This window comes from Xiphophorus hellerii, chromosome 7 (assembly GCF_003331165.1).
Source record: "Xiphophorus hellerii strain 12219 chromosome 7, Xiphophorus_hellerii-4.1, whole genome shotgun sequence".
NCBI classification, from domain to species: Eukaryota; Metazoa; Chordata; class Actinopteri; order Cyprinodontiformes; family Poeciliidae; genus Xiphophorus; species Xiphophorus hellerii.
In genome coordinates, this window is record NC_045678.1 from 17,959,166 (window position 1) to 17,980,324 (window position 21,159).

At 37.2% G+C, this 21,159-nt stretch overlaps 3 protein-coding genes across 4 annotated transcripts in view; 1 reads left to right on the forward strand and 2 right to left on the reverse strand.

The window, feature by feature from the left end:
* LOC116722631 (FERM, ARHGEF and pleckstrin domain-containing protein 1-like) overlaps window positions 1-5,291 on the forward strand; it is a 64,664-nt gene extending 59,373 nt beyond the window's left edge. Inside the window, exons 24-27 of one of the 2 annotated variants that reach the window (XM_032566801.1) lie at window positions 2,051-2,172; window positions 3,311-3,418; window positions 3,944-4,095; window positions 4,181-5,291. In XM_032566801.1, coding sequence (XP_032422692.1) covers window positions 2,051-2,172; window positions 3,311-3,418; window positions 3,944-4,095; window positions 4,181-4,262 — 464 coding nt within the window. In that variant the 3' untranslated portion in view covers window positions 4,263-5,291. Of the gene's footprint in view, window positions 1-87; window positions 252-2,050; window positions 2,173-3,310; window positions 3,419-3,943; window positions 4,096-4,180 lie in introns of both variants that reach the window. The other variant, XM_032566800.1, reaches the window with a different exon arrangement.
* A 756-nt stretch (window positions 5,292-6,047) lies between these two features.
* On the reverse strand, window positions 6,048-9,593 carry rdh1 (retinol dehydrogenase 1). Its single transcript, XM_032566802.1, has 6 exons — window positions 9,492-9,593; window positions 8,167-8,202; window positions 7,736-8,066; window positions 7,113-7,371; window positions 6,392-6,555; window positions 6,048-6,303 (listed from the first exon to the last, which is right to left on the reverse strand). The coding sequence occupies exons 1-6, from the start codon at window positions 9,492-9,494 to the stop codon at window positions 6,077-6,079; spliced, it is 1,020 nt and encodes a 339-aa protein (XP_032422693.1). The 5' UTR covers window positions 9,495-9,593; the 3' UTR covers window positions 6,048-6,076.
* Window positions 8,870-17,840, reverse strand: dhrs9 (dehydrogenase/reductase (SDR family) member 9). The gene is made up of 5 exons (XM_032566803.1): window positions 17,713-17,840; window positions 12,246-12,569; window positions 11,343-11,601; window positions 11,093-11,256; window positions 8,870-10,184 (listed from the first exon to the last, which is right to left on the reverse strand). The coding sequence occupies exons 2-5, from the start codon at window positions 12,556-12,558 to the stop codon at window positions 9,961-9,963; spliced, it is 960 nt and encodes a 319-aa protein (XP_032422694.1). The 5' UTR covers window positions 12,559-12,569; window positions 17,713-17,840; the 3' UTR covers window positions 8,870-9,960.
* Window positions 17,841-21,159: the final 3,319 nt, after the last annotated feature.

Genomic DNA, 21,159 nt, shown 5'->3' on the forward strand with positions numbered 1-21,159 from the left:
CTGACTCTGTCTGTGTTTAAGCTCCTCTCTCCCCTCACCAACCCTCCCGCTCCTTGTCTAGCTCTAACCACCTCCCGACTTTCCCAGAATGCCCGGAGGACTCCACGGCGGAGGCAGAGTCCGAGGACGACACAACAGCTTTGCATACGTCGCTGGAGAAGCCCACACCTCACCGTGGCAACACCATGGTGCACGTGTGCTGGCACAGGAACACCAGTGTGTCCATGGTGGACTTTAGCGTAGCTGTGGAGGTATCGGCCAAACCTCAGACTTGCCCTTCCTCCTCCTCCTCTTCCTGCTGTCCTGCTGTTTTCTTCCTCTGTTTCCCAGTCTGTTCTGTATCTGGATTGACTTTGGTCTCTCACTTGGAACAGTGTCCTTCTGTGCTCCCCTGGAATTAGCCTACATCCTTGGATTAAACAATTAGCTATCAAGAACCAACAGGAAGTTTCACTTCAGTAATTTTTTGAAAACAAAAAATTCTTTTGTAGAAAAAAAAGGTGGGAAATTCAACGTAGCGTATTCAGCAGCTACAAATTAACTTTAAAAACACACAAACAATTTATTTTTTTCTAAAATATGACACACTGTACCTTACAGAACAAACATTTTCATATTTGGTTACAGTCAAAAGCCCAACTGCCTTGTTTTGTGATTTTAATTTATATACCAACACAAAGTGCAGCATAGTTTTGAGATGGAAAGGAAATGGATCTTTGTTTTCAATTGTAAGATACTGGTGTCTTTTTTTCGATTTACTTTCAATTTACTTTTACAGAAACTCTCTATCCAATTTCACTGACATACTTTTGTCAGTCAGATTGCATAAAGAGCTTCTGTAAAAGTGTCTTTCAAGTCTTACCAAAGATTCCCAAATGGATTTGAGTTCTTCTAGGTCTGAACTTCTCCATTGCAGCTCTGGTTGTTCACCTTTCACCACTGCTGAAAGGTGAACATCTACATCAGTTTGAATTTTTTGCAGGCCTGCAGGCTTTAGCAGGTTTTCTTTCGTTATTTCCCAGTATTTAGATTTCCTCTCCCAGATTAAGAAATCACCCCCCACAGCATTCTTTTGCCACCACCATGTTTTCCCATGGGAGTGCTATGCTCAATGTGATCTGCTGGATTAGTTTTCCACCACACAAAACCTTTTGGATGGAGGTCAAAAGGTTCAAGTGGACAGACATGCCTTAGTACCTTTTCAGGTGTGCCACAGTATTTCTATTTTTGGATAAAGGGTAGCACTCGGTTTTATTTAGGAGTATCAGAGTGGTGGGTTTTGAATTTAAATGCACCCCACACTTTCCAGATTTTTTTTTTGGTAAAAATATAAAAATAAAAAAAATACCAACAATTTTGCCTTTTCCTTCCCATCACTTTTATCCTCTTTGTGTTGGTGCGTCACATAAGTGACAAAAGTCAGAGGCATAAAAAAATATATTTTAAGGAAAACAATCATTTTCACTTTATGGATTCTAAAGATTTTCTATTTGTGTACCCAAACAACTGCAGATGCCAAATTTTCCACTTTTTTTTTGTTTACAACCCAGTTATCTGAAATATTTTCTCTGGTGAAAAATTTGCATTTAGAAGTACACACTAAGCTATTTTTAAATGACTTTAATGTTGATCTTCATGTACAGTCAGCAAGGTTGCTGTTTCAACTTTTCCGTCATGTGGCCGAGAGCGCTCAGTGTGATGTCCGGATCGAAACTCGGAGCTGCTGCTCTACTTGCTTCCTTGCTCCTTCTTGAACATAATATCTCTGACTGTCTCTAACTAAAAACATTGTGTTGGTTTGTTGAATGTTCTTGTCCTACATTAACAGAAAGGATCTTGATTTGTGAGGTAGCGTCCTGCACCAGTTCTGCTCTCCCTCTGTTGTCGTAACAATGTCCTCTTCACAGCTTTGCCTGGATACACTGTCTGCCTTGGTGTTAACCCCTGCCACTGCATGCTTGTGTGTAACCTACTCAGTTTCTGTGTTTCTGTTCCTCCCGCCCTCTCTGTCTGTTTCTCTCTCTCACATCTGTGCATTCCTCCGTGATAGAGGAGCCTAGTCCAGTCAGGGACAAAAAGGCCCCGAATGGCCAGGGACCAGTGCCTCTGTCTGTTATCTGCTGGTACCGAGTTCAGAGCCTCTCCTTTAGTGAATCCTGCAGGAGTCTAGAGGTAAAAGAGCCAGGCAGACAGGAAAGGCACCTGTTTGTGTTCTTGAGGTGCTGACAAAATGTTTTTCAAGTTTTACACATTTGCTTTTTTTTCAGAATCATCACACAGTTGAGTCAATCTTTTTTTTCCAACCCTAAAAAGACAGATCAGGCTTTGAAGTGTGACATGGGGTGTAATAGATTTAAAAGTGGAAAATATTAAATTTCAGGACTACGTAATATGGAAAGTGTTCGCCTGAATTCAGAGGAATACATTAGATAACCATTACCAGGAAAAGGTTTTTACCTTACACTTAAAAGATTCAAATAATTTCAGATTCATTTCTAATGATTATTTTATTTATTAAGGAAAAAAGCTGTCTATAATATGAAAAATAAATAGCTTGTTTGACTAATGAATTAACTGATTAAAAAAATTGAAGTTAGCTAAAATATCTCAAGATGCAACATATCCTGCCCCAGTTTAAAGAAAACACGCACTCAATAGACTAGTGGAGAAAACGTCTTTTTTTTTTTCAACTTCAGTTCTTGTTTTCTACCAGCCATGTTACGTCTAATAAAATATATTTGAGTTCCAGTTTATTGCAGGCCATGCAGTTGTTGGGCTCTTTTAAATATGAAGTATTTCACAAAAAGACTGCTATTTCTGTGCCTCAATTTTTTTTTTTAAAACAAACAATGTAAAATGTTTTTATTCCTTTCAAGAAAAGTAGAAGTTTAACTAAACAAGTAGGTTACCTATGTAGCAAATAAGGTAAAATCTAAAAAGGGTGATTTACAGAACCATGACATTTTTATCTGGGTGATTTACAGTGTATCTTTAAAGTAACCAGAGCTTCCATTTTTTTCTACATTTTGTTGTGTTACAGCCTTATTATTAAAATAGTTCAGTTATTTAAATTAAGACCAAATACACTGTAAAAATCTGCTCTGGCATAAACAAAAAGTAAGAAGCTACCTTATGTGTTAGGGCTGTTTTGATTTTTATTTGGTTTTGGCAGAAATGATTGAGAAAGGATTAAATAGAATATCAGGAAGCAGCACTATTTAACCAACAGTAGGTTTATTGTTTGTAGACATGTTTCGAGTTAGCTTATGTCACTTCCTAATTAAATGTGTTCCTGTCCTGTTTTGACCAGAATCAGCTATCGGGAAACCTGCTGAGAAAATTCAAGAATAGCAACGGGTGGCAGAAGCTGTGGGTGGTCTTCACCAACTTCAGTCTGTTTTTCTACAAATCTCACCAGGTGACTACCAAACACAGGTCATACTGTTTGCACTGTGAACCCTTCCACCTCTCTCTCCTGCTGTTTTCCCCTCCTCCAGCATCACATCTTGGTGTAGAATATCAGATAGAAGTGCCATGTTAGCTGTGAACACATGCTCCCGTGCAGGCTTTTCATTCTTGCTTCCTACCACAAAAAGTGTTTGGGAACAACATTTGACCTGAGTTTAGTCAGGGTCACTTTGCAGACCAGAAAACTACAGAGAACGTGAAATTTAATTTAATTTCCAGGTCTGAAAAAGGTATTGGTATTTCCAAAATATATTCCCTTTTTTATTCACCTTACAGTCTCAAGGTTAATCGCCTGGTTATCGCCTCTATATAATCTGGCCACTGTAGAAGTATTTGCAATGGGTTTATTGCAAACTTTGTATTTATATTTCCAAAACAAAGTTGTTGTTTTTTGTTTGTTTGTTTTGTTTTAGGTTGGCTTTTAATCAACCTAAAAAGTACATTTTTAAATTCTTTCTACCAAATCTTCCCACAGGATGATTATCCTTTGGCCAGCCTCCCTCTGCTGGGATACTCAGTCACTGTTCCCACTGAAAATGAAAACATTCACAAGGACTACGTCTTCAAGCTACATTTTAAGTCTCATGTGTACTACTTCAGATCGGAAAGTGAATACACTTTTGAGAGGTAACCTGTACTATTTGTTATTTTTTTTATAAATTCATCTATAGTGTTTGATTCATTTCTCTAATAAGTCCTAATTCACTGGCAGGTGGATGGAGGTCATTCGCAGCGCTACAGTCTCCTCCAGCCAGGCCCGCCTCCTGAACAGCAAAGATCCCCACCCTCACTGATTCAATCGGAGTTGTTTTTCCCCGTATCACATATGGGTGGCATCTGCCCGTCTCGTCCTGCCCTGTCCCTCAGCGACACTTTGCTTTCCTTCTCTACACATCTGGGACATTTATACATGTGTACATGCACACTTTGTGCTCTTTATTTTTGAATGCTTTAAATGGTGACACGTCCGCTGGTTTAGACTGCATCAGAGACTGCGTTTTTATTCTCCAACTCTAAAACCTCTTTTTATGGATGTCGTTTTATACAGCTTTTCTAACAGTCTGAATCACTTTCCAGACTCTGGTTTTACATTTTGTCATTTTTGCAGCAGGAACACATGATGTAGACTCTTTCTTAGGCAGTAAAACTTCTTTAAGCATTGTCAGTTTTGTTTTGAGCTTGAAAGTTTTGAGCTGCATTGTCAGTGCCAAATTGGTTTATAGCAAAGTCAGGGACTTTTTAAGGAGTAGGATGGTCCCCCTGTCTGCTCATAAGAAACAGACCACCCTTTAACTGTGTAAGCTCTGCTCCCAGCTGGCCCAGCAAAACATTGTTGCTGAAGAAACAGATGAAAGCATAAAATTATTTTACTACCAGTGGTAGCTGCCATCATCACAAATGCTGTCTTAAATAAAGTAATTCTTCTACTTGCTGATCTTCATTCTATGGAAACGGAGTATTTTTTAAACCCTGAAATTATTCAACTGGATGGGACATAACGATATCTGTTCATAATTGCTACATTTTGAGGGAATGTGGAACTGAAGGCTTTAAGGATTGTGTGGGGGTGTGCGTGTAGGCGTGTACGTATGCGTGTGAAAGAGAAACAAATTAAAAACTTTCAGATCAAAACCATTCGTCATCCTGACTCCTACATACAGGTCTTTTTATGGTCCTGAATGAGTGCAGATATGCAATTAAGTGTTATGAAATGGAAAAATTATGATTCTGCTTGGAAGTTTCTTTTTTTGTTTTTTGTGTATGCTTTTGGTTTTTGAGACAAGAAGGTTTTTGGAAATTAAAGCAATAAAAACTTAACCAAGCTCAGATTTTATTTTTTTTTTACTTTTATTTTGGAAGCAGGCAGAAGGGTTTATCTGAACAGTACAGTGACAAATTTTGACGATATTTTAAATATGACCTGCAGATGGCGATATTTATCAAAAAGGTTGCTTCACTGCAGTCAAAACTACAGGAATACACTCTGAGGATTAAAATGGTACAAAATGTGTTTTATTTGCAGCTTTCTTGCAAAACTATGAGCTTTCTTCTTTAAATAGTTGCATTAAGTTTAAGGTAACAGCTCCATATTGATAATAACTAATCGTAACATGACATTTACACAATTCAATTGAAAAACAAATATCTGTCCAGAGGAAAATTAATTTAGAATTTGAACGAAATTGGCTCAATATTGTTACTATCCACAGATCTGTCTACATTGGACTGGTGTCAAATGTAGACACCAGTCCATTGTCTCAGGTCATAAGAATATCAGTAGTGTGGTTTTATTGCACTGAACCAGGCGAAAATTTTTTACAAAATCCCAAGTTATGCAGCCAAGACTTGCGTTTGAGTTTATTAAAGTTATGCATCTGGTATTTTTTTTTCAATGTTGTTGTTCCTACATCTGTCCAGGAGAGGGCAGTATTCGTCTCAACGATCTTGATTAGATGTTAAGGAGTCCTGGTTTTTGAGATACTACTATACTACTATACTACTATAGTAGTATATACTATACTACTACTATAGTAGTATAGTATATACTACTATACTGCCCTATACTACTATAGGGGATGTTTTTACACTGTGTATAACCATCTTTTATTCAACTGCTTGTTTTGTCTTTAGGTGAGGGGAGGAGCATATGTACAATAAAGTCAGAGACAAATGAAGGTAGATAGGACAGAGGGATCCAGAAAAACTTAGCATCCCAGCCAGCTCCATAACGTGTCCGTGGATGCTGGGCAGTGAGAGCATGTTCCATGCACCAGGTAACCTTGGAGATATCTGGGGAGCACAGGATGTTCATAGAGAAGCCCTGCATTCTCATATCTGTAAAAAAAAAAAAAAAAAAAAAGATTTGGTTAATTAAAAGTTATTTACTTCTTTGAGAATTTAAACAAGCTGCTTTTCTACCCACAGTCATCTAAGTATGTGGCACCATATGAGTCCTTAACGCCTTGAGGAAGGTATGCCCACAGCCTTTTCAAGTCAGCATTGATGAGATCTACACTGGTCACACCAGTCTTGAAGAAACCTGGCTCAATGATGCTCACTTTTATACCGAAGTGCTGCATGTCCCTCCTGAGAAGAAAAAGACAACATCTTTAGTCCCATGTGGACTATTATCTCAAATTCATCTCAAACCACCACAAGATCAATGACATGCTCAATGGTATGAGCATATAATTAGTTGACTAAAATACTTATACTCACAATAGATTTTTTCTCTCATAAAATACCCAAAATATCAGCCAGAAGCATCAAGGGGATGGAACTGGGGGAGCTGTCAATGCCAGTATTATCTGCTCATCTAACTACTGTAGATTTCATGTTTTTAGAAGAATGAGAAATGATCATCACCTCTTGGTTGAAACACATTAAACAAGACTTCTTTTCTACATGTCAGTTTTACTTTTTCCACCCTTAGAGACAGTTTGTGACACACGTTTCCTTTTCTTCAAGTATTTTGTTTACAACAGACATTTACTCTCTTCTAACCTTAGTGGAGCCATTTTTAAAACAATAACTGCATCTTTCAATCTGTGGAAAAATCTGGCAATACTATTCAAGTTAGTGAGGCACATCTCTCACCTCTAATTTAAAAACCTCAAATGCAGGAAATGTTTTCATTTCTCTACCTGAGACTGTCAGAGAAAGCTTCCACACCCCATTTGGACAGACAGTATCCTCCACCGGTGAGAGACAGCCTCCCCAAAATGCTGGCCACGTTCACCACTCTGCCCTTGGCTTTCTTCAGGAGAGGCAGAAACTGCAGGGTTACATCAATAACCCCGATCAGATTTACATCCAACACCTTTGTAAAGTCCTCCAGATGCATCCATTCTGGCGGTCCGATGGGAACCGACCTGCCAGCGTTATTCACCAGCCCCCAGAGGCCTGTGGGGGAAAACAGAGGACAATCAGCTAATAGCACTAAGAACCCAGAAAACAAAGCTCTCCTGCAAAAGATGGCCTTAACATTTTCTTCGATTTCTTACAGTTTGACACTGTTTCAACCTTTAGCTACTTTTCTTCCAGTATTACGCTGTATTTAGCTTTTCATGAATTTTACCATCACCTACTTCCATGCTCATGCTGAGAAAAAGCATTCCCACAGCATGATACTGCTACCACCTCTTTTCACACTTAGCATAGCATTTACGCTATTTCTGGTGATCAACGTGCATACACAAAGTTCTCTGTCACTTTCACTAGTAGTTTACTACAACTGGAACCCCTACAGTGATCCATCCCCGCTCACCTCGCTCCCCCACCTCTCTCTTCACAAACTCCACGGCACTCCGGATGCTCGCGCTGTCTGTAACATCCACAAGGAGGGTTTTCAGTCTGGGGCTTGTCGCTGCTGCTAAATCTGCAGCACCTTTCTCCGTGAGGCATCCAGCTGTGACCCTGAAGCCTTTCTGGTCCAGCTGTCTGGCCAGGAGGTTCCCAAAGCCACTGTCACAGCCGGTGATGAACACATGCTTCTGACTGAAACCACCAATCCTGTAGGAATCTCTGATGTACCAGCGGACAGCAGCATACCAGGCCAGAAGTAACACACAGGTTAAAACCAAATTTGACAGAAGAACCTGAAAGGCAAAAAAATATTGAGATGCCAGTTTATATACATATATCAGAGAAGGAGCGAAGAGAAGATGTAGTGTGAGGATAAAATAAAAATAAACCTACCTCAACAAAACCGCTCACTGCTTCATCAACTTGCACCTAAGAGGATGAAACTTTAAATGACTCAGTCATTGAATCAATTCAGTTTTATCTTACAGCGTGACAATTTTGTCATGTTGGTCAAAATCATGTCAAAAATACTTACTAAATTATAATAATAAAAAAAAATCACAATCCAAGTTAAAGTAATGCAATATTTTTGTAGCTCAAGAATAAACTAAACATGCAATATTTTCATTAAAGGGGCAGTATTATGTGTTTTCCAGGCACATGGTGCCATTTTACCTTCAGCTTTTAAACAGTTTTCTCAAGCTCCATTCCTTGAGGACCAGAATCCTGCATATTTTAGATTTGTTCCTTATCCCAGTGGTCCCCAACCCCCGGGCCGCGGACCAGTACCGGTCTGTGGACCAATTGGTACCAGGCCGCACAAGAAATAACTAAATATTTCTATTTTATGTATTATTTGAGTCTGGAGGATCTTTTATTTTGAAAATCCTTTAACCGGTTACGCCTTGCGCGCCAACATTGAGCCCACAAGCAGCAAACTGAGTAAGAAACAGATCAGATGTCTTTGGAAAGTTTCTTTGTGAAGGGGAAAAGACCCAGACCCACTAAGAAGAGTTTATCAAAATACTGAACTGGGTCTATATGAGACATGATAAGCATGTATTTAATGATTAGTGGACACCTGGTGACAAAAAAGTGGAATTTTATAGATTTTTATTATTACATCATAGCAAAGCAGTCATATTTTGACATTTAAAAACACAGGATTAGTCTATATTCCTTTTTATGCAATACATAGAAAATCATCTTTTTCTTTATTATGACAAAGCCAAAAAGAAACTGAAGAAGCTAAATGTGCTTTCATTGAATTTTTTTCAACTTCTATGCATGAAAAGTCAAACTGTAAAATACAATTATTCAGAATAAACTGATTGGAGGTGTCACAAATTATACTCGAGCTACAGATCGAGTATAATTTGGTTTTACACAGAGGTGTAATACTTATTAATCTGTGCTTTATCAGCATGTAGAAAACAGTCAGCCTGGTCCAAGTGTAAAAGAAACAAAGGGAATAACGTAAAAAATATTCTTGTTTGTGCACCACCACATCATCATTCTCTTGTAAAGCCAAAACCAAGAATCCTCGATGCAACTGCTTTCATCTTCCACCAGAGGGCAGTAAATTTCAGTAAAAATATATTTCTTTAAAAGTAAAAATTCCTACATTTACCTCTGAACGAGTTTTTGATGATCATCACAATTGATCATTTCCAGCACTAGCACCAACACATATAAAAATAAGAATAATGTAAACATACCATGATTACAGCTCTCCACAAGTAGCCGCTTCTCACCTTCAACTGTACAAATTAACCGAGCAAAGCTTAAACTTGCCGGTGAAGTTTTCCGCTTTATCTGTAGAGCCAAGGTCCATAGCGAATATAAGAGAAGGAGTAAATGGTTGACCAGCATGGACTTGTGAAAGAGACCAAACAAGATTACATAACTTTCAGTTTTGATAAACATGTTCCCTTTACCTTCAAAACAACTGGCTTTGTCCAAGAGCAAAGGTTACACAGCACATTATTGTTTCTGTTTACTCTTTGTAACTAACACAGAAACTGTTATTCAAAATACATATGTCATATGGAAAACTTCATTTTCAAGTAAGGGGTTAGTTACGTACAGATTATTACAGAACTTGAGACGTAAAGGATGTTGACAAAGTTTGGCAGACGTGTAAAGCTAACATTTACTGTTGTGAAAATAACACGCACAGGATGCTTCTCAAATCATAGATACTTTGGGTTTGGGACTGTATCGAAGGAAAAATCGATCTGAAATCCAAGTTGGCATGTATGACATGGGCAACCAGAGGAACTTAGCATCCCATCCTGGGGAGTAGCGGTAGCGAGGGTGGATGGAGGCGATGGCGTGCTCCATACAGTGGACTACCTTCATCAGGTCGCTGTCTCGAAGCTGATTGAACCTTTCATCCAGCTGTTCGAGACCTGAAAGAGTCAATGTTCTGCAGTGGGTGATCTGGACATGATTTAACTTGGAACTTAGGAAAAAAATAAATAATCATAAAACTGTGTGAATGACTGACTGAATGCAAAGCACTTTGGCTGATGCATGAAATGGCTGATGCATAAAAAAAGGTTTAAAATGCTAGACCCTGCTCCACTTGGTCAAGGCACTGTAGTGAAGTTTCAAAGATTCCTTTTTCACAAGCATTTGGGAATCTAAACAAAACTGGTTTCTGTTCAGTGAAATATGTACTGAAGATGTGCATTTATCTACTTACTTTCTGTCTCTGAACCTTCATCTAATCTAAAGTTAAATGCCTATAAGCAGGGAAGATAAATGTATTTTTGCTTATTGCACAAACTGTAAGAGGTCAAGAAGTCCAAGCTAGTTTCACGTTCAGCCTTCTGTTAGTTCATAAAAAAAACACCTTACATATGCTCTACCATTAATCTTATCTATCTGCTAAAGACGTGATTTAAAATAAATATTTGCAAACGCTTATGAAGCCTTTTTTGAAGATATCCTGTGCAACATGGTTTAAAACTAAAGTACTGCAAATATTTTTTTGAAAGCAAACATAAATTTCAGGTACTTAATAGGTTGCAATGTCAACAAAATACGTTCAAAATATAGGCATAAGTTTGTAAAACCTAAGAACAAGGTTGTTTTTAACCTGTTGGATCTCTGCTGAGATCCAACAATGGTTTAGATAAGTTTAAAACATTTCATAAAATGTAAATGCAGATTGATACAATTCAATGCTCCTTAAATTTTAGAGGCAAGCCTCTATTCTATATCTATGGATACAAAGGACATTTTAATCACATGCCATTGGGAGTGTGGGCATTTGGGCCTGAGGGTAAAGATAAGAGGCAATACTAAAACTCACTTGTTTCCAAGAAAGTTTGCCCGTAGTCATCCTTCATATCCTGAGGTAATCTGTCCCAAAGGCCCTTAAATTGGTTTTTCAGTATCACAGTGTCAGTCACGCTTGTTTTGAAGAAGCCTGGCTCAATGCACAAAACTTTGACTCCAAACGGCGCCATGTTTAAACTAAAACACAGAAATACACATTAAAAAAGGAGACAATCTCAATCAAGAACAAGAAAAAAACAAAACAAAACACTGGTCCTTCTTACCGCAGGCTGTCATTAAAGGACTCCACTCCATACTTGGACACACAGTAAGGCCCCCCAAATGGACTGATTCGCCCGAACACACTGGCTACATTTACTACTCTGCCCCTGGCCTTCTTGATGAGAGGGAGCACGCTCAGAGTGACGTCGATCACTCCATTGAGGTTGACGGCTAGCATGGATTTGTAATCGTCAATGGTGAGCCAGTCTACGGGACCGGACGGCGTGGCAACTCCAGCATTGTTTACAACAGCCCACAGACCTGAAACAACATAAGTGCAAGATGAACCCTGGGATGGGACTGATAAAACCCACATCAGCGAGTTACATCAAAATAACCAGACTATCTCTGCTAACTATTTCTTCCTAACTTAACCCTCCTGTTATGTTGCGGGTCAAATTGACCCGTTTTAAAGTTTAAAATGTTTTTTTAAATACTTGGAAGTATTTTTTTCTGCATGAAACTTTTTCTATTTGTCTTAATAGGTACACTATTACAAACATATAACAGTGCATATAAATTGAAAATGTACATATAAATTGAAAATTTTACACATTCATATACATAGATTCTATGTATCTGAACACAGTATCTATGTTCTACATATTACATAGATACTGTTGTCCAAAAGAGTAAATGAGTAAGTTGTCGTCATTGATCCTTTATTAGGGAGAAATAAAAAAAAGAAACATCATTGCACAAATATTGATTGAAATGGTTAGTATTGGAGTTAATAATCAGATACAAAAATGTTTTGGAGGATTTTTTTGATTTCTGACACTGTTGCCTGATTAATTGATCCACGGGTAAAATTGACCCAGCAACATTATTGCTGTACCTCAGAAACAAACATAACAAGAGGGTTAATCAACCGATAAAATAAAACGGGCAAGGAAACCACTCACCTTTCTCTCCAACAAGAGTCTTAATGAAAGCCGCCACCTTTTTCACACTTTCAGACTTGGCGACGTCCAGGGAAATGGCCGTGAGCCTTTCGGAGGAGACCTTCTTCAGCTCAGTTTCACCCTTCTCTGTGTAACAGCCAGCAATCACACAAAAGCCCAGCTTGTCCAGATGTTTGGCCAGGTTGTTCCCAAACCCAGAGTCACAACCAGTGATGTACACATATTTGCTCCCCTTGTTGGGAACTCTTTTGCTTTCTTTGTACCAGCGATATAGGTACCAAACAGCCACCAGCCCGAGGATGTACAAGAACATTGTTTTTATTTCTGGACAAAGGAAACAAAAATAAAATCATAATTGTGTTTAAATGAACAAATGTTCTCATTAGCTCTGCACTGTGCATCTCAAAACTTTGAGACAAAACATTTATAATATCATCAAAAAGGCAATTAACTTCAGAAATTTAATTCAAACAGTAAACTCATAGATTTATTAACTATTTATTATACATGTTCTGCATTAATCTGAATAACGTCAGCTGATATATATATATATTTTTTTTTTTCAGAAATTTTAAGTATTGATGTAAATGGAAAGTTCAGTGGAAGAAAAAACATGAAGTAATGTCCATTCAGAAATTCTAGTGAGGGTCTACAGACATCTGGCAGAAAGTTTTAGAGAACTTTATGATTTCCTCTGGTGACAAGCTTTGTGAAGAAGATGTTTTCATTTTCCAGCAGGAGGTAGAGTCTGCCTGCACTGCCCAAAGTAGAAATACTAAAGCCTCAGTAAGGTTGATTATCTTGGAAACTGGCCTGACCTACATCCCACAGAAAGCCTGTGGAGAATTGTTAAAAGAATAATGGCAGACACCAGAACCAACAATTCAGATGACATAACGGTGGGCTTCCCAAACACCTCAACAGAGTGAAGCCGTGATCACCTCCATGCCAAACTGCACAGATGCAGTGGGAGTGTAGCGCAGCGGGCCTGCAGGGAGTGATGGCAGCATGAATGATACCCTGGCAAATAATTAGGTAGTACGCAGGGAAACCATGAGCCATGACATGTTTTTGTTGTTGATTCTGTTTTTCACATTGTCTGTGGTTAAAGTGTGTCTGCTGGAGATTATGTGTCTTAAGTTAGTGGTCCCCAACCCCCGGCCGCGGACCGGTACCAGTCCGTATCGGCCGCGCAAGAAATAATTAAATATTCGTAGTTAACATTTTTAACTGAATAAACATAACCACATACTGTATAATAAACATATATAAAAATGACCTTTACATATAGTTATAAACATTTCCACATATCACCTCCGATGTCCACTGGACTCTCAGTTGCGCCATGTCAACTGTTTGGGATTCCCCTCCGTTCTTACGTCACCGCGCTTTCTGATTGGCTACCTGTCACATTCAACAGGCTGCGTTCTCACTCCCAGTCAGGGAACATCCCACAGGCTGCGACAATGTCCCCCCCCCTCCTCAAAAGGTTGGGGACCACTGTCTTAAGTGATTATTTTTTCTTTTGTGTACAAGTTGAAGTAAATATCCAGTATCACAAGCAAAATGGCAAAGTGGCCCTGTTGGGGCAATCACATTTCTATTCTATTTATAAAAAAATAACCAGAGGCAAGTATTGAATGCATATTGCATTGCAAAGATACACGTTTCCCTTCCACTCAACTTTCCAACAATATGCTTTGAAGCAGTACTCAAAACTCACTACGAGGTTAACATTTCTGTACCAAAAATAATGTCTTGTTGGTCTTGTTGAATATTATTAAAAACTGAAGCTTGGATTTTTATTAGCACTAAGAAATAATATTCAAAATGAATGTAAACAAAGAATTTAAATATATCAATGTGTTAGGAATTGATACATAATTTTCACATTTTCATTTCAATTTATTAAAATACGTTAAAGATTCTCCAGTTCACTGAGCTGCTCCTAGAATAGATAAAAGCAAAGCATTTAACTTTTTATTAAAGAAATTTAAACTGAAAGAAAAAAATTGAAAAGAAGAGCAGGATAAATAATTCTTGTGCTTAAATATAACTCTAGTCTTGCAAAAGAGAAATCTGAAGCATGTTTCCTGCTTGTGTGCATCACTACAGACCTGTCAGAACAGGGGAAACCATGTCAGAGGGAAGTCTGGCTATAGGTAGGGTTTGTGCAACAGGACAAAAAATGTTGTGTAATAGAAATAACAAAGGCAAATGAGAAGACAGAGTACCTTGTAAGCCACCACTCTGTGTAATTATAAATAGTAAGTTTAGTTTTTGTGTGTTTAAAAGCAATGTAAACATATGCTTGAACTAGGTAACATTTTTTAAAGTGAAGGTCAAACATATTTTCTTACAATGAAAATGTTCTGCACCTTTTTCATTAGCATGGGTGTGTTGAAAAAGATTCTCTGCTCGAAAAGGCCTGCAGGGCAGGCCTTACATCCAGCAACATTTGGGACATTATGGGGAAAAAAAGCAAGTCAAAGGAAGGCCCCAACTTCCACTAATATCATGTATAGTAAAACAGATTTAATTTAAGAATTCAGGGCAAATTGTTTTCTTGGTTAAAAAAAAAGTGTTGCTAAGAGAAGTTGCAAGAGTGTCGCAATTACAGAACTGGTAAAACATTTCAGAACATGTTGGTGCTAGTATCAAACTCTAAGTGCAACTATGTTTAGTCAGATCTACACATCCAGTGGTTTGCAGGTTACTATGTCCTATTTGTATGCAACTGTCACAACTTTTATCTTTAAACTAAAAACTGTTGAATAACTAATTAATTACACTAAATGTCTGAAGTTACGGCAGTGTTTCCTCCAACTGAATTAGTATAGGTTATTTTTTGCCTTTAAAAAAGTCAAATCAACAAATTAAATGTAAATATATTAAAGTGAGAAATTTTTTCCACCTATATCACCTAAAACTGAAGCGTTATCATACTGTGAAGAGATTTGTGGCTGATTTAGAACAAAGATGGGTTTGTACAGATAAAGACATAATGAGGAAGGTTTCTGTTAGACAAATTCATCGGAGAAAGAGAGCAGCTGTTAAAATGCCCGTACAAAGCAGCAAGCAGTTATTTGAAGCTGCTGGTGCCAACCATTGATGACTGCAAGATAAATTTAAGATTTTTCATTTTAATGAAAACCTGTTTGAACACTTCGGCCTCACCAGTCATTAGGAAAACTAGCAGGGGTAGAATATTGTAAAAGGGCATCTACAATATGACAGGAATTTGGACTATTCCTGTAATGAATCAAGCCTCACAAGCTGTGGGTAAAGCACAAAAGATTACAATCCGAGCTTTTCACATGTGCAACTTGAAACCAGGTAATATAAAGGCAAGATAACATTTATGTGAAACTTTTGATTTTTGTATTGTGTTTCATAAAAAGCAATAGAACAAATCTGAACTCTGCAATAAAATGTGTGATAGACATTAAGGGCAAAGATTTCTGGAGCAGAAAGATCAGGTTTCCGCATCATGAAGAGAGACTTTGTTAACAGGGTACTGTGTTCGGTTCTTGACATTCCGTAACAGCCAGAAATTCAGCACCAAGATCTTTAAAGTGTTGATAGTGAGATCTTAATTTGGATACAAAAATCAAGCCCCCACTGTATGATCATGTTTCTATTGTGTCTTTTTATCCACATTACAATGGGTGAAACACATCAGTGTTTTTGCTACCCAGTTCACTTTAAAACATGAGATTCCTGCAGTAAGATGACACCAAGAAAGAAACGTTGATGTAACGCAGCATTAAACAGCCTATAAAAATAAAAAAACAAGATATAACCTTTATTAAAAACAGTATTTATTCTTACAGCATTTAAAATATCATTTGTTGTAATAATAATGTAAGTAAAATGATGATGATTTATCAACTTATGGAATAAACTGTCACTAACTTTAGTAGTAGGGCTAATTTTTGCAGAATAGTATACGCTTTTGTCGTCCTGCTTCATATAACAGTTGATATCAGCTGATATTCAGTAAGGCTATTTGGGAAGAGCCAGCAGTCCTAATAGGAGAGATTTGCGACACTAATTTAATTTCCAAAACACAAGTTTCTATCCGTGAAATATACCTTTTGAGTGCAGCAAAGAAAATAAAATGTAGCATTCTTTCAATCAGAAGCAGATAATCTGGTAGTACAGCAACAGGTCAGGGAGGGGCCTTCTGTGTTCCCTTTGCTCCATACAGCTGAAGAGACCCCTGGCAACTCTGGCCCTTTGTATTAAAAGGCCTATAAACTGTAAGAATGACATGTGTATCATTGTTTGCTGTTTTAGTAAAACCTTGATATAGTACAGCGGTGTAACCAAAACTGTGAAATGTGTTCCAAAACAGCAGCTATATTAATAAATAATATATAAACACAGAAAACAGACCTGATAGATTTGAAGATAGAAAATTATAAAAGTTAAGCACTGAAGCTGAGTTAAACATTAATCCTGTAATCCTAAGACTTCTTACATGAGCTGTGCTTGTCTGAACTTGTGAAGCAGCACTTAATCAACTCCACCTTCATATATTTCATAAAGGCTTATATTGAAGTATAGATAGATAGATAGATAGATAGATAGATAGATAGATAGATAGATAGATAGATAGATAGATAGATAGATAGATAGATAGATAGATAGATAGATAGATAGATAGATAGATAGATAGATATCAAAATAAAAATTATCAGAACCAATATGTCATTAAAACAAAATAAAGATAAGAAAAAAAATATGGTCCTGCAGTTTGTGGGGGGGAAAACCCAGCAGTCCTTAATGCTTCCTGTACGCTGCCGAGCTATCGGGCTGGGTAACTGGCTGAACAAGACTCGGGAGTCACGCAAAAGGGACAGGATGAAAGGAGGCTCATCCAGCATGTTTCCCGTCAGATTTGATGAGAGACGGCTGCGTTTGTTATGCGGTATGATAGTTTCTGCCCAACGGATACATGTGCAGCGCAAGCTGGATAAACAGGTTGTGCGTCACTCTTTCTTAATAATGCGTGAGGGAACACATACTGTAGTAAAAGTAACATTTACTTTAGCAGTGCACAAATAGTCAGCGGTCAGGGTTTAGACAGGTTAACGTAAGCAAATTTGATTATTAACACCGTAACTAACATCTCATCCCAGTATTGAATGTTTGTTTTATTTAGCCATATTATGACAGAGGCGAATTAAATTTTACTGACCATAAAAAATACTATGCCTCGAAAAAGTAAAACTTACACAAGTAGCCTTAATTTATTTTTAGATTTTTATGCACGCCGAACACGTTGTCTGCTTTTTTATTTTAATTTTTTTTAATAAAGATTTTAAGAAACACACATCAGAACTGTACAAAATCCCTATTTCTAACTGTATTCAGAATAACGTCCTCAACGCTATTTCTTCCTCTGGTCTTCTAGCCGAAAACGTCTAATTTACAGAATCATAAAAAATATCTTTGTACTTACCAACGTTTTCTACTGCATGAATTGGAGCTGCAGTCCCAGGAGGAACAGGGAATAAACTGGAAATTGCCACAAAGTTTGTTTTCACCCGACTTGATTTGGTGATTTTCCACCCTGACTTCCGGCGATGTCAGCAGGCATAGTAGACGAGCGCCACCTACTGGTTGAGATTGTCATTACAGTCTTCAAGTGCCCTGTGGCTTTAATTTCTCCTCCCATTGAACATTTCGTACTTAATGTTGGTAAAATATTTGTATGTGAAATGTAGCACTATACACGGAAGCAAATTAATTATCAGCGCTCCTGGACAAAAAAGATAAAATAAGCCCGAATATTTAATCTTTTTATTAATCTAGCAGCGCAATAAGCACATTACTACGTTTATGTGCTCTCTACATAAATGTAGTAGCTATGTGTTTACGGAAAAACGTAAACACATACGTTTTTCCGTAAACGTATGTGTTTACGGAACACATACGTTTACACATACGTTCACACAAAAGTGAATGCATCCGCATTCAAAAGTGAATGCGGATGCATTCACTTTTGTAATGCATCCGCATTTAGCTAGAGATTACAGTTCTCGTTTGGCAAGTCATTTTAAACTGACAAACAATGCTTTTTTATTTTTCTTGTTGAAAAGAAATAAAAGGATATCATTAACAGTGATTGCTAATGTACTACATTGAAAATCTTCAAATTGAACATCATTGCATTATTTGTGTCCTTGACAATTTATCAAATGATAAAATGCTGCTTATGTGAGTGTATTTGGAAGAACAGCTTAAACCCTTCATCTTATACAAACATTGTTGCTATATTTGAAACAGATTATATTAAATCATGTATTTTATCAAATCTAAATGTTTTTATTTTATTTCATGTAGGAAGATCATAGCTCAGATGCAGTCATATCTGATTTGTTGGTGAGATCAAGCTCTTAGCTCTGTGATATAAATCCTTTTTTTTATCAAGGCATGACTACAGGCCCCACCTTCTCTCTAAACTATCAAACACCAGCATTGTCAATAATAGTTGGCTGTAAGGAAGGAGCAAACTCCAAAAGCTCTGCACTGCTTGTACTAGTGGGCATTTATCTCCTATGCAACAACATAGTGACATATTTTTTTTTAATACCCACATAATGAAAAATTACGACAACTTAGTGATCATTTAATTTTTTTACTGTAAAAGAACTATTAAAATTCTCATGTGACCATATTTTTGGATTTCGAAATGAAGCATCATTTGTTGGTAAAACCTGGAGATAAATAAAAGCAACTTGGGGTGACTGCAGTACTTAAAATGCAATAGAGTTAGAAGGGTTGTTTTTCAAAGCAACATACAAATTAAGGAGAACAGAAGGTGCAGAACGTGAGGAGAGTTTGTTGTAAGCCCCAAACTTTGAATCTGTTGAAATGTTTGAATGTGAGAAGCACAACCATGGGCGAGATTTAACAAAAGGATTTCAGTAAGAGTAGACATATGGATTTGTTGTGTAACATAACAACAATTCAGACAGATGACAGCGTCAATATTTATTTTACTGATCTAAATTAACTGGAAAGACATATTTGTTTTTGCAGCACTATCCATTATGCAAATACATTTTAACAGTATAAATGGGGATGGTTATAATTGTTGTTAATAAGCCTTAAATTACTTTCCTCTTTAAAACAGTTCGCCAATAAAAGTCTCAAGAAGGCATTCTGTCCTCCGGAAGGAGCCAAAATGTCACTACAATGTACTAATGTACTATTAGAAATTCACTCATGATCATAATCAATGGCCTCCCGGTCAATGCTCCCATTTTACAGTCCTCATTGATAAGGAGGAACATATGGTTATCGAGAAGATATTTTTTGTTATCAAAACAGGTTAACAAAAATGTATGCTTTGATCAAACTTTAGTCAAATAAATTGCAAATGTATTAGACTAAACCTTGTGTTTTTGACCAATTTTTGCTTTACATTTCAGCCTGGTTGATATAATTGTTAACATGACCTTTATCAGTCTAATTGAAGTGAAGATAATGGGAAAATGGAGGCATAGGTCAACCTGGCAATACGATACAAATTCTTTGCAAGAGCCTCATTGTTGCTGGTGGATTGAGGAAGACGTCCAGGTAAGGTACATTTTTACTTTTCGACTGCATAATCATCTCATTTGCTTTGCTTATTAAGGAAAAAAATATTAAATTGGTTTTCTTTTAATAGAGATAACAAATAATAGTGCTGTTAAACCACATAGAACAGTGACTTACTAAAGTACAAAATTTGTACAATGTTTCATCCATCCAACTGAAATAAGTGAAACACTATTTTTCCAGTAAAAACATTAACAATCTGAGTTTTATCTCTACATTCATTTTTAAATGAATAAATCATGTTTCTCCGTTGATTTTTTATGTTTTTATTACTATTTCAGGTTAATACTGTGCTGAATAAGACTGTGTTGGCTAACATGAAGAAATCTAAGCAACATGAACTATTTGATGCTGATAACACAGGCAAGAGTGCTACATGGGACAAAGATGGTAACTTCAAACTAGATTTTAATTTCCTAATTTTATCTTTCTTTTAAATCTGATAACTTTTTTTTTAACTTAACACTGTTTCCTTTTCAGCAGGTACTCAGATCAGGTACGTTTACGATAAGACACTTTTGTCATCTTTAAGATAACAAGTTTAAAGTAAATACTTATATTATTTCAAGATTTAAGTAGATTGAGAAAGACATTTGTGTTTTATTTTTCAGAGATGACAAGGAAAAGGAAAAAACACCAAGCGTTGGATACTTTCAGCTGGTAGTTATTTGCTTTTGTTAAATAATTTCCTATATCTCCTGGCTTTTGATATCAGTTTCTTTGTCATAAAATTAAATAATTAAGTGTTTTAAGACACTGTAACTGTTTTTTTTCTTTTGTGTCTTGCGGTCATTGGATCCCTCTGGATACTCCGGCTTCCACTTACAGTCCAAAAATGTGACTGTTAGGTTAATTGATTACTCTAAATTGCCATTGTGTGTGAGTGTGTGCATGCATGGTTGTTTACCCTGTGTTTCTGTCTTACCTTGCGATGAACTGGTGACCTGTCCAGGGTGTACCCTGCCCTGAACCTAATCATTGCTTAAGATAGGTACCCGCCTCCTACACTTCTGCAAGGACTGTCAGGCATAGATAATGGACAGGGATTGTCTTTATCCCTAAACCTGGTATTAGTGTATAGTCTGTTAAATGCTTTGTCATCCTGAGCTAGGTTGGATTATGGTTCAGCGCTTTGATCAAATTGTTTAGCAACAGTGCACCAGTCCCATCATGCCCCAGTTTGTTCCAGCAAAGCTTCATGAGCTTTGGTGGATCCTGAATTGTTCCTGAACTCTGTAATCACATTTGTTTCATCTGAGGGGAACAGTGTGGGTCAGATGGTTGAGGTTTTTACAGCTGGGGG

Excerpts from the sequence above, each read along its gene's own strand:
- rdh1 (XM_032566802.1), bottom strand. Across the intron at positions 8,067-8,166 it reads CAGTGAGCGGTTTTGTTGAG|GTTCTTCTGTCAAATTTGGT; the intron begins GTAGGTTTATTT and ends TTTGCCTTTCAG. Across the intron at positions 6,556-7,112 it reads GCTTTCTCTGACAGTCTCAG|GAGGGACATGCAGCACTTCG; the intron begins GTAGAGAAATGA and ends TTTTCTTCTCAG.
- dhrs9 (XM_032566803.1), bottom strand. The coding sequence starts at position 12,558 with ATGTTCTTGTACATCCTCGGGCTGGTGGCTGTTTGGTACCTATATCGC. Across the intron at positions 11,257-11,342 it reads TCCTTTAATGACAGCCTGCG|TTTAAACATGGCGCCGTTTG; the intron begins GTAAGAAGGACC and ends TCTGTGTTTTAG. Across the intron at positions 10,185-11,092 it reads GCAAACTTTCTTGGAAACAA|GTCTCGAACAGCTGGATGAA; the intron begins GTGAGTTTTAGT and ends TGACTCTTTCAG.